Raw genomic sequence first — 13,087 nt, 5'->3', positions numbered from 1 at the left:
TCTCACCTCCACTTCCAAAATGGGCTGGACATTCGGTGCCACAGAATCCGCCCCGTTACAGTTCAACGTAGCCGCTGTCCCCAGGCCAGGAAATAGTGAGGGTGACTGAGGTTAGTTCACCGGCCTAGACGTGCTTTAAAATAATATAATTGCAGGGGCTACACTCAAAAGCTGAAAGGATGTGAGCTCACAGATGTCTATTTTCTTCATACACCCGAGGGGAATCACTGAGTTTGTTACACAGTGCATCAACCTGATAATAAAGAAGCAAAGCAGACACAAAAAAAAGTTTCTTGTTACACGGTAGTGGAACGAAACGCCAGAATGTGTGGTGCAGGTAGATACAATCGGGGCTTTCAAAGGTAATTGGATAATCTCCTGAAGTTAAGAAATTTGCAAGGCTAGAGGGTATTGTGTAGAAGAATCCCTACAGTGGAAAAGGAGGCCATTCAGTCCATCGGGTACGCACTGACTCCCCATATGAGCATCTTACCCAGGCCCTATCCCCGTAACCCCACACGCTTACCATGGCCAATCCACCTAACCTGCACATCCTGGGACACTAAGGGGCAATTTAGCATTGCCAATCCACCTAACCCGCACATCTTGGGGGCAATAAGGGGCAATTTACCACGGCCAATCCACCTAACCTGCACATCTTTGGACACTAAGGGGCAATTTAGCACGGCCAATCCACTGAAACTGGATATCTTTGGAGTGTGGGAGGAAACAGGAGCATCCAGAGGAAACCCACGCAGACACGGGGAGAGCGTGTAAACTGCACACAGACAGTGACCCAAGACCACAATTGAACCCGGGCTCCTGGTGCTGTGAGGCAACCGGGCTAGCCACCGTGCCACCCAAGTTATCAATTGCCCATCCTCCACTCCCACCACCCCCTCCCCTCACTAGAGGAAACAGTTTCTCTCAATCTGCACCATCACACTCCTTCACCATAAACGCCTCAATTCAATCACCCCTTAACCTTCTGAGCTGAAGGGAGCTGAGACATTAGCAGAGCTTGACGGTCATGTGCAGACACGGACGGGACAACAGCAACACCGGAGGGTCATCAGTTTATTCAGACAGGTTCCAGAATCGGATTTCTGATGCTGACAGGGCAGAGGGGAGGGGAAGGGGCACCACACCACACAACAAATGTCGCAAATAAATGCTTGCGAATACGATCATGTGTTCAACCTTTAACACCGACGGGAAACAAACTTCAGCAGGCCCAGAGGTTAATTAGGCCCACAGCCTGCTGCAATCTCACAGCCGACAGGAAGCTCTGGGCTGGCCAAGATATGATGTGGAGATAGTCATGGAGTGCAGCAGAGAAATAGAAAATCCAAGAAGAAACATCAATGGTCTTTTCTTTGTCAGAGGACGGCTTCATTGCGGAGCCTGATCGTAGCCCAGGATACCAGCGATCCAACTCCCCAGCAATGTTGTCTTAATCCAGAGCAAGGCTGCGTAGAGGTTGATCTGCCAAAGATCAAGAGTTTCGGCCCAGGAGATTTTCAGCTTCCCGTGCCACGATTTACATTTATCTTTCTCATACCTGCCAAATTTAAACAGGAAATCTGTGTTAAATTCCCAATGGAACAAGAACCGCAGACATTATGAGACTCTGAGGCGATGGTTCAGGAAACGTGTCAGCACCTGACTCACCCGTTCATATCGACCTTTTTTATCCATGATTTTAAAACCATGCTGTTAAAAATAAAAACCTGCTCAACTCTCCCTCTCGCTGTTTCCCAACATGTCGGCTCATGTGAAGGAACGGTTCACCTAGTGGTTCTGTGATATTCATAGAATCCCCACAGTGCCGAAGGAGACTATTCGGCCCATCGAGTCTGCACCGACCACAATCCCCACCCAGGCCCTATTCCCGTAACCCCATATACTTACCCTGCGAATTCCCCTGACTCTAAGGCGCAATTTAGCACGGCCAATCCACCTAACCCGCACATTTTTTAGACTGTGGGAGGAAACCGGAGCACCCGGAGGAAACCCACGCAGACACGGGGAAAGCTTGCAAACTCCGCACAGACGGTGACCCGAGGCCAGGATTGAACCCGGGTCCCTGGCGCTGTGAGGCAGCAGTTCTAACCACTGTGCCACCATGCCGCCCTAACACATCGACTTAGGTAAAGGAAGGGTTCAGCTAGTGGCTCTGTGGTATTCAACAAGAGGCTATTCAAGCACAGGTTGGCATGGCAGTGGAACCCATCGTATCAACAACAACCTGCATTTGTATAGACCAGGACTTTCCTTCCTGGTTCGCCGCTGGGATTTTCCGGTGCTGCTGGCAGTGAATGGAGTTTTGTCTGGAATGCCAAATTTTCCCGTTCTGGCTTGCAATGGATCCCGCCTTGGATGAGATTGGAGATTCCCGCTGAGAGTGTCCGGGGTGTAGCAAAACATCCCGAGTCACTTACCGTCCAGTCATTGACGGGCTCCGGGGGAAGGTGAACACTAGCTGATCCGTGCTTCCTTCAACCAATGGGTCCGGAAGCCAGAACCAGCTAGAGCTCAGCTACCCTACACTATCATGAAGGAGTTGAGGCCAAATCATTACGTGATTCCAAGAAGTAATTAGAAATAGCTCTTGGGGCTAAAGGGATCAAGGGATATGGGGGGGGGGGGGGGGGGAAGAGGTGGGGGGGGTTAGGATTTGATGATCCGCCTTGATTGAAAAGAATGGGAGAGCAGGCTCGAAGGGCTGAATGGCCTCCTCCTGCTTCGAGTTTCTATGTTTTTAACCTGCGCAGTGGAAAATCTCAACCAGAATCTTCCTGGTTTTATATTTTAACAACTCCAACTGAGAGGTCAACTTATCCAATAAATATGAATTCACAATCCGATATGAGACGTAAAATATACATTCTGCTGCTACTGAGAGTTGATTTTCTTCAGACCTTCGCTAACCACCTTGGCCGCAGGCTAACATCTATTGGATAATATTTATTATTTAGTTGATTTGGGGGAGGGAGGGAGTTGAAAGCCAGGGCAGCAATGTGATGGAGGAAATAGCCCACACTTTGTGTGACCGGTTTTTATTTTCATCGCACTGAGTCCAACCTGGATCCCAAGTGAGAGAAAAGACAAATTAGTCGCGGGTGAAATAAAACTCCCGGCAGGGTTTTGTGATCCCTGTAACAGGGAAAAGCGTCACCGGCCTGGCATTTTCTGAAATAAGTTTACTTCAAGCTGGAGACGCATCCCCGAAGTGTCAGCTCCAGCAAACTGGCGTCACTGCTTGGCTAGCTTTGCTGCTGTGAAATTGAACTATAGATTGTTAAACACAGCAGCAGGATAGAGGGAATCAGTGTATGGAAAGGTAAGAAAAAAAAATGCCAGTCGCGGTTGGCGAGACCATTATTTTGACAGTAGGGTCAATATGTTGAAAGCTGCATTCAGGAGCTTCAGGGCTCCTCATGGCAGCTGCCTGGAGGGGAAGGCTTTCGATCATAGAATCCCTACAGTGCAGAAGGAGGCCATTCGGCCCATCGGGTCTGCACCCACCACAATCCCCACCCAGATCCTATTCCCGCACTGGGAGGAAAGGGGAGCATTGTCAGCCAACATTCACAGTTCGTAGGAACGGTGGGGGCGATTTTGGGCCCATGCTCTCTGTCCGCAGAGATGGCAGCAGGAGCTCAAGATCCGGTAAAACCTGGGAATTGTGAATCTTGCCAGTGAGATCGCGATCTCTGATGTTCGCCGGCCTACTCGCCAGTGACGTAATCAGGTTCACGCCCATTACATTTACATAAATTTTAATATAATTAAACACCCCACCCCACCCCACCCCCTGCCCGCTATATATTCTCCCCGTCGCCGTAGTTTCAAACCTCGTTAACATGATGTCACGTCGGCGCGGTTCACAGCGGGTTCACTCAGACGTGACCCTGTCGTGGGGAAACCCGTGGCGGCGAGGGGGGTTGCTAAAGTGAGTATAGCCCCCAGGGGTGAGGGACATGGCCAGGCAATGCCCCTTGGCACAGGTTGGCAGTGCCAGGTTTGGCCAAATCTGGCAGTGCCAACATATGCCAGGGGTATTGCCAACTAGTGCCGGGGGTAGTGCCAAGGGCAGACCATAATGGGAGCCTGATGAGGAGGGACTCATTTATTTGTGGTGGTGGTGGGGGGAGGATGTGGGAGCTGTGGGGATTCCGGCGATGGCTCTTTGGGGGGTGGTGGGGGTCCACTGCCAGCGATGACTGTTGGTGGAGGGGGTGGGTAGAGAGGGAGATGCCGCTGTTGATCGTGGCGAGGGCGTGCTGGCTTTGATTGCTAGGAGGGGTGGGGGGCACGTGGAGACCCCGAGACCTCCGTGGTGGGAAGGGGCGGGAGGTAGTTATTTTTTGGCCTGATGGGTCAGGCCCTGTCCCTCAGCATGACGGCATTAAACACTTCCCCCTGTTTTTTCTTTGACAAAGTGCCATAAGAACTGGAGTGAAAACCAGCCTGTTTCTCTGGAGATTTTTCAGTCTGATCCCGACACTTTGCCTTTTTTGGTAAGATTGCACCCATAAAAATATAAAAAACTAGGAGCTGGAGAAGGCCAGTCAGCCCTTCCAACCTGCTCCAACACTCAATATGTCCACAACTGTTCCTTGATCTCAATGCCTTATTCCTGCTTTCTTCCCACACCCCTTGATGCCATTGAAATCGAAAAAAAACTGTCTCTTTTGTGAATAAATTCAGTGACTTGGCCTCCACAGCCTTCTGTGGTCAGGAATTCCACTGGTTCGCCAGCCTTTGAGTGAAGACATTTTTCCTCATCTCAGTCCTAAGTGGCCTACCCTGTATCCTGAGGAGAGGCAGTGGCCTAGGGGTATTATCACTGGACTAGTAATCCAGAGGCCCAGGCTAATGTTCTGGGGGCCTGGGTTTGAATCCCACCACGGTTGATGGTGAAATTCCAATTTTAAAAAACTCTGGAATTAAAAGTCTAATGATGCTGTATCGTTCTATGATAACTGGGGTTTCACTTGGGACCTGGGATCAAATCCTGCCATGGCAGAGGGTGAAATTTGAGTTCAACGAAACAATAATTTGGAATTAAAAGTCTAACGATGACCATAAACCATTGTGGATTGTCGTTAAAACCCATCTGGTTCACTGACGTCCTTTAGCTAAGGAAATCTGCCGTCCTTACCCGGTCTGGCCTACATGTGATTCCAGACCAACAGCAACATGGTTGACTCTCAAATGCCCTCTGAAATGAGGTGCAGTTAAGGATGGCTCAGTCAGTGACACTCACATCTGTGAACGAATAAAGAGATCTAGTCCCTTGGTCTAGATTCCCCAACCAGGGAAACACCCTCCCTGCATCTAGTCTGTCCAGTCCTGTTAGAACTTTTTATGTTTCAACCTGATCTCATCTCAACCTTCTAAACCCTAGTGAATACAGGCCCAGTTGAACCAGTCTCTCCTCATTGGGCAGTCCTGTATCAGCCTAGCGAACCTCTACTGCACTACGGAATCTTCCAGAATCTCCAGTTGCCCAGTGATGGGTGGTGATGTGGAGATCTGGCCATGTAGGCAGGAAGAGATGTTTTTTGCCATACAAAATGCCCCAAAGTGGTTTACAAAAAGAGTGTGGAGAAACAAGGGTGGCAAAGAGAGCGGGCAATGAGTACAAGTCAGATATTCAAACCAAAATCATTGAAGGAGAGGAGGAAAGGAAGAACTTGCATTTCTATAGCATCATTCATGAGTGTCAAAGGCATCAAAAAGTGCTTCTGATGCATAGTCACTGCCTTAATGCAGGGTAACGTGACAGCCAATTGATGCACAGAAAGCTTCAACAAAGAGCAAGCTGGATGACCAGACAATTGCTTTTGTCTTTTTTATTCATGGCTGGCCAGCATTTATTGCCAATCCCTAATTGCCCTTGTTCTGAGGGCAGTTGAGAGTCAACCACATTGCTGTGACTCTGGAGTCACATGTAGGCCAGACCAGGTAAGGACGGCAGATTTCCTTCCCTAAAGGAAACTAGTGAACCAGATGGGTTTTTCCGACAATCGACAATGGTTTCATGGTCATCAGTCGATTCTTAATTCCAGATATTTTTTATTGAATTCAAATTCCACCATCTGCCGTGACGGGATTTGAACCTGGGTCCCCAGAACATTAGCTGAGTTTCGTGGATTAATAGTCTAGCGATAATACCACTAGGCCATCACCTCCCCTTATACCAGTATATGCCCAAGTCAGAAGGGCAGCGTTTAAAATGTATTCCTTCATGGGATGTGGGCATCGCTGGCTGGGCAAGTATTTGATGCCCATCTCTAATTGCTCTGGAGAAGGTGGCAGTGAGCTGTCCTCTTGAACCGCTGCAGTCCATGTGGTGCAGGTACACCCACTGTGCTGTTAGGGAGTGTGTTCCAGGATTTTGACGCAGGCATGGGATGGGAGCTTGGAGGAGATGTAACAGACAGACTCCCTTGAAGGTCTGCACCTGTTACAGAGCCGTTACAGAGAAGGCGTGAATTTTTTTAATCCGAGCATTTTAACTTTCACAAGGGCAGCAGATAAATGGGAACACCACCACCTGCAAATTCCCCTCCAAGCCACTTGCCATCCTGACTTGGAAATATATCGCTGTTCCTTCGCAGTCGCCGGGTCAAAATCCTGGAATTCCCTCCCTAACCCACAGAACATGGACTGCAGCGATTCAAGAAGGTAGCTCACCACCACCTTCCCAAGGACAACTAGGGCTGGGCAATAAATGCTGGCCAGCCAGCGACGCCCCTGTCCCACGAAGGAATAGAAAAAATATGAGCACTTGAAATGCCACAGCATAGACGGCAATGGACCAAGTGCTGGAAAAAAGTGACTGGAATAGATAGGCCAGCACAGACATGATGGGCCAAAGGGCCTTTTTCTGTGCTGTAAAACTCTATGGCTCTAAGGAAACTGCCTGGTGTGAGAAAATACAAACACAAAGGGAAAAATAGGGCCATTTTCATTAGAACAACGGAGGTGATGGGGCAACGTTTAAAATGATGAAAGGAAGAGACAGAGTAGATAGGAACAAACTTGTCCCAGCACAGGATAAGTCACGAACAAGGAATCAAAGATTAAATATCTAAGATTTCAGCTGGAAAGCAGGAGAAACGTCTTCACACAGAGAGCTGGAAGGCCTTGGAACTCCAGGGTTAGTGATTGAGGCAAAACTATGTCAACATTCAAGTCAGCTACAGCAAAATAGGTTAATAGTACATGAGGGGTAAATGTGATTAGAAATGTTTGTTCACATGTAAGATAAATGTCAACAGGGACCACCTGGACTGACTGGCTTGTCTTACTGTGCGAAGTTCTATGTATTTGTATTGATCAACATCAGCAGGCTGTTTGGTTGTAACTACAGTCATGGTTAGGCCTGTTACTGCTCTCATTCAACATTTTAGCAGCTATCACTAGATAGCTCTTGATTCAAAATGTTAACTCCCTTTCTCTCCTGATAGATGTTGAGTTTTTCCAGCGTCCTGTGTTCTTGTTATCACTAGGCAGCTGCCAGGAGTAGGAACATTGGCTAATTTTATTCCCTCAATGGTATCTCCCCCATCACTACAGCAGTGATCAGGTAACTCAGAATGGACCAGGTAATGAAATCTGGGAGTTACTAGTCTGTGACACAGCACCGAGCATTGTAATTATTAAACTAAGTTTGGGGCGGCACGTTGGCACAGTGGTTAGCACTGCCGCCTCACAGCTCGGGTGGCCATTTCCAAATTTCCAAAAAGGAGGACAAAGATGGCAGCCGCGCGTGCGCACTGCTGAACATGGCCCCACGAAAGATGGCCACTGCGCGTGCGCACCGCTGCATATCGCATCTAATTAAGATGGCGGCCGTTAATGCGGAGCTGAACATTGGAGCTGTGGCCTGGCTCGGTGCAAACATGACATCGGGAAACTCTTTTTCGGGGTTTGGGCTTGTACAACATGCTGATAAAGCCTTCCTCATCACCCTCCAGATTCATCGCTCCCTGATCTCCGCCATTTTTCTCTTACCGTTTGTCAATACGAGAGATAAACCCTGATCTGCGTCCCCATGACTCGCACTGCGCATGCTTAAATCGACGCGCAGCTCTGCCTTCCCTCATTCGATCTGATTGGCAGTCCCACTTCTCTTCCTATTGGCCCGGTGCTGCCGTCAATCAGTACCCGGGCATTGTGACCCAAAGAAAGGAGGACAAATTAACGTCCGGGAGGACAGAGTGCTCAAAAGCCGGACTGTCCGGCCTAAAGCCAGACGTCTGGCCGCCCTACTCACAGCGCCAGGGACCCGGGTTCAATTCCGGCCTTGGGTCACTGTCTGTGTGGAGTTTGTACGTTTCCCTCCATATCTGCGTGGGTTTCCTCCGGGTGCTCCGGTTTCCTCCCACAGTCCAAAGATGTGCGGGTTAGGTTGATTGGTCACGCTAACTTGCCCCTAGTGTCAGGGTGGTTGGCAAGGGTAAATGTGGGGTGTTGCGGGGATAGGGTCTGGGTAGGATTGTGGTGGGTGCAGACTCGATGGACCGAATGGCCTCCTTCTGCACTGTAGGAACTCTAAGTTATCAAGAGAGAATAGCTAAAGGTAGATGTTCCTGGGGGGCACATTGGATGACCTTGGTGTGAAATGAAAGTTGCCAAAGTCCCAGAGGACCATAGGCTGCTCCACCCTTTGTAGGGGAGCTGACTGGTGGCGATTCAACCTGAGGGTCACCACACTTCAGGCGAGGGGCAAGGTTGAGAAGGTGAGGTTTTCATGAATAACCTCTGCCGGTACGGGAATTGAACCCACGCTGCATCACGGACCAGGCGTCCAGCCAACTGAGCTAACCGACCTGGGTGTGACACACATGTGAAACTGGGTAAGGCTTGATGTTCATCCACGCACAATAACAGATGATCAAACATCCAGGTATAACCAAAGCTGTCCCTTGTCTTTGCATAGGAAGCACTGACAAGTGATATAGTCCCGCACTTCAGGCTCTTTAACCTACCTGGACAAAGCTCTGACACAGCAACGTGACATGTTGATGAAGGAAGTAGCACTGGCTCGGGTCTGGAGCGATGTTTCAATCCCTCGGAGTAGGTCATTAGTCTTTAGGAGCAGAAGCATTTGGCGAGGGACCTTGTTCAGTAGTTCATTGATGCGAGGTAGATACTTAACCGCATTTACTCTAATCTCCATTTCCTGTAAGACAATTGGAACACTTGAATACTCTCGATACAAATGGCACATTTGTAGATAAATGTCGGGTGAGGTTGAATGCAGCAGAAGATACAAGGTGATACACTGTGGGAGTATGAATAAGTACAGGTCAGGCATACCCAATGGCAATACTTCGAAAGGAACAGGGGAGAAGATAGATAGATATAAGGTTCAGACATAAATACTTTAAAAGTTGCAGCGTAACTTGAAGGACATGCACAGAAAGAGCTTACGGAACTGTAAATATGGATATGAAACAGAAAGGTAAAGTCTGAAGAAATAACTGTGTAGGACTGTGTGGAGTTTGCATGTTCTCCCCATGTCTGCATGGGTTTCCACCCACAGTCCAAAGATGTGCAGGTTAGGTTGATTGGCCATACTAAATTTCCCCTTGTTGTCAGGGGGTTAGCAGGGTAAATAAGTGGGGTTAAGGGGATAGGGCCTGGGAGGGATTGTGCTCAGTGCAGAGTCGATAGGCCTAATGGCCTCTTTCTGCACTGTAGGGGTTCTATGATTCTAAATAATTTAATCAATGTATCCAATACATTGTATTGGGGTGGCACAGTGGTTAGCACTGCTGCCTCACAGCGCCAGGGACCCAGGTTCGATCCCCAACTTAGGTCACTGTCTGTGCAGAGTCTGCACGTTCTCCCTGTGGCTGTGTGGGTTTCCTCCGGGTGCTCCGGTTTCCTCCCACAGTCCGAAAGATGTGCTGGTTAGCTGGATTGGCCATGCTAAATTCTCCCTCAGTGTACCCGAACAGGCGCCAGAGTGTGGCGACTAGGGACTTTCACAGTAACTTCATTGCAGTGTTAATGTAAGCCTACTTGTGACACTGATAAATAAACAAATAATATTGGGCACCTTACTTTTAGAAAAGATGTCAAGACTACAGAGGAAGTACAGAAGTGATTAGTTTAAGAGATAATCTGCTTTATTGTCGTTGGCCGAAGTGTGAATATTAGCCATGGATAGGTTGCCCACACTTTGAATTATTGCCATGGGTCCTTGAGGCCCATTTGCGAGTGCCAACTAGGCCTCAGTTTGACATCTCATCCAGAAGACAGCACCTCTGACACTACAGCACCCCCACAGCACTCCACTGGACCATCAGCTTAGATTACGTGTTGGGGTCCTGGAGCGGGACCCACAAATCTTCGGACGCAATTTCACCATCTGCCTTGGTGGGATTCGAACCCGGGTCTCTAGTCTCTGGATTGTCATGTCTAGCGAGAATACCGCTGCGCCACAGCCTCCCCACTCGAGTGCCAAGCCGACTGAGCCGCGACTAGCAATAACAGCAGCAAAAACATGGAGGTGAAACCGTCAGCACCCGCCTATTTCACAAACTTCCTCTCTGAGGCGCGGACCTGAACGGGAAATGTTAAAAACTGCCCCAGAAATATGCGGAGGGGAAGAAAAAAAACTTTGTGAGGCTAATTAATTCTTACGCAACTGCAAACTTCAAATTTTGTTGCAAACACTTTACTTTGTGTCCCTGTAAAAGACGGGTAACCTATAGTCTGTGGAAAACTGTCCTTATTATTATAGTCTGCACGTATTTGTGCAGTCAAATCCACTTAAAGGACAGCTCTGCTCCAGTAGATAAGCTGTGGAGTCACTTACCATTATCATTTGTTTTTGTCTGTGCTGAATTGAGTTGCGGCATCAGAAATGGCATGTAACTCTCTGAAGATTCATGGAGATTAGTCAGGAAGAGGGAGGAAAGTGTAGCCAAAAGGTTCTTGCTGCCCCTCACCCACTTCCTGGTTTGCCAGTGCCGAAAGTACCAAACCACTGCTAACATTGGGGACGTGGCCATTCAGCCCCTCAAGCTTGCACGGCCACACAATTAGATCAAGTTGTCCTGTATCGTTACTCCATTTAACCACCTTCATTGAATCATAGAATCCCCTACAGTACAGAAAGAGGCCATTCAGCCCATCGAGCCTGCACTGACCCAGCGTCAGGGACCCGGGTTCAATTCTGGCCTCGGGTCACAGGCTGTGTGGAATCTGCACGTTCTCCTCATGGCCGTCTGGGGTTTCCTCCGGGTGCTCCGGTTTCCTCCCACAGTCCAAAGATGTGCGGGTTAGGTGGATTGGCCAGGCTAAATTGTCCCTTAGCGTCGGGGGGATTAGTAGGGTAAATATGTGAGGTTATGGAATAGGGCCTGGGTGGGATTGTGGTCGGGGCATCCTCGATGGGCTGAATGGCCTCCTTCTGCACTGTAGGGATTCTATGACAACAATCCCACCCAGGCCCTATTCCCATGAGCCCACGTATTTGCCCCACCAATCCCCCTGACACTAAGGGGCAATTTAGCATGGCCAATCCACTTAACCCGCACATCTTTGGATTGTGGGAGGAAACCGGAGCACCCGGAGGAAACCCACGCAGACACGGGGAGAACATGCAAACTCCACACAGACAGTCACCCGATGCTGGAGTTGAACCCGGGTCCCTGGTGCTGTGAGGCATCAGTGCTAATCACTTTGTCATCGTGCCGCCGTGATTCCATAACTTTTAATACCCTTGTCTAATAAATAACCTAGCAGTCCCAATATTAATATTTTCAACTGACCCACAGCCTCAACAGCTTTTTTGGGGGAGACTGTACTAGATTTCCAGTAACTTTTGTCTGAGGAAGTTCTTCCTGGCATCACCCCTGAATGGACCAGCTTTATATGTTCTGTACTCCACGACTAGAGGAAATAGTTTCTCTCTATCCACCCTATACATTCTCTTAGTCATCTTAAAGACCTCAATTTGATCACCTTTTAATTTTCTATACTCAAGGGATCATAAGTCTAAGAACTAGGAGCAGGAGTAGGCCATCTGGCCCCTCGAGCCTGCTCCGCCATTCAATAAGATCATGGCTGATTTTTTCGTGGACTCAGCTCCACTTATCCGCCCGCTCACCATAACCCTTAATTCCTTTACTGTTCAAAATCTATCTATCCTTGCCTTAAAAACATTCAATGAGGTAGCCTCAACTGCTTCCCTGGGCAGGGAATTCCACATTTACAACCCTTTGGGTGAAGAAGTTCCTCCTCAACTCAGTCCTAAATCTGCTCCCCCTTATTTTGAGGCCATGCACCCTAGTTCTAGTTTCACCTGCCAGTGGAAACAACCTCCCTACGGAAACAACCTCCCTGCTTCTATCTTATCTATTCCCTTCGTAATCTTATATGCCTCTATAAGAGCTCCCCTCATTCTTCTGAATTCCAATGAGTATAAGTCCCAGTTTGCACAATCTCTTCTCATAAGCCAATCCTCTCAACTCTGGAATCAACTTAGTGAATCTCCTCTGCATCCCCTGCAGGTGCTAGTACATCCTTTCTCAAGTAAGGAGACCAAAACTGTGCACAGTACTCCAGGTGTGGCCTCACCAGCACCTTATACAGCTGCAACATAACCTCTTTGTTTTTAAACTCCATCCCTCTAGCAATGAAGGACAAAATTCCATTTGCCTTCTTAATTATCTGCTGCACCTGCAAACCAACTTTTGCGATTCATGCACCCGGTTCTCATAATTTAACCTTTTTAGCCTCAGTTAATTCATATCTATCGACCTTGTTACTTCCAGTTCTGTGTGACTTCTGATTCCAGAAAGTCAATCATAGAACCATATAGTGCAGAAGGAGGCCATTCGTCCCATCGAGTTTGCACCGACCACAATCCCACCCAGGCCTATCCACATAACCCCATGTATTTTCCCGAGCTAGTCCCCCTGACACTAAGGGGCAAATTAACATAGCCAATCCACCTAACCTGCATGTCTTTCGGACTGTGGGAGGAAATCGGAGCACCTGGAAGAAACCCACACAGACAAGGGGAGAATGTGTACAGACAGTGACCCGAGGCTGG

General features: G+C 48.6%; 1 protein-coding gene across 2 annotated transcripts in view; it reads right to left on the bottom strand.

Moving 5' to 3' along the window:
- Positions 1 to 1,064: 1,064 nt before the first annotated feature.
- The window catches only part of adck1 (aarF domain containing kinase 1), a 490,953-nt gene continuing 478,930 nt past the window's right edge, over positions 1,065 to 13,087 (bottom strand). For both annotated transcript variants that reach the window (XM_078234382.1, XM_078234384.1), the window contains exons 11-12: positions 9,006 to 9,199; positions 1,065 to 1,561 (exon numbers count right to left, since the gene is read on the bottom strand). In XM_078234382.1, coding sequence (XP_078090508.1) covers positions 1,393 to 1,561; positions 9,006 to 9,199 — 363 coding nt within the window. In that variant the 3' untranslated portion in view covers positions 1,065 to 1,392. The remainder of the gene's footprint in view (positions 1,562 to 9,005; positions 9,200 to 13,087) is intronic.

This window comes from Mustelus asterias, chromosome 18 (assembly GCF_964213995.1).
Source record: "Mustelus asterias chromosome 18, sMusAst1.hap1.1, whole genome shotgun sequence".
Lineage (NCBI taxonomy): Eukaryota > Metazoa > Chordata > Chondrichthyes > Carcharhiniformes > Triakidae > Mustelus > Mustelus asterias.
Note: the sequence above shows the minus strand (reverse complement) of the source record. Positions and strands in the feature narration are given on the sequence as shown.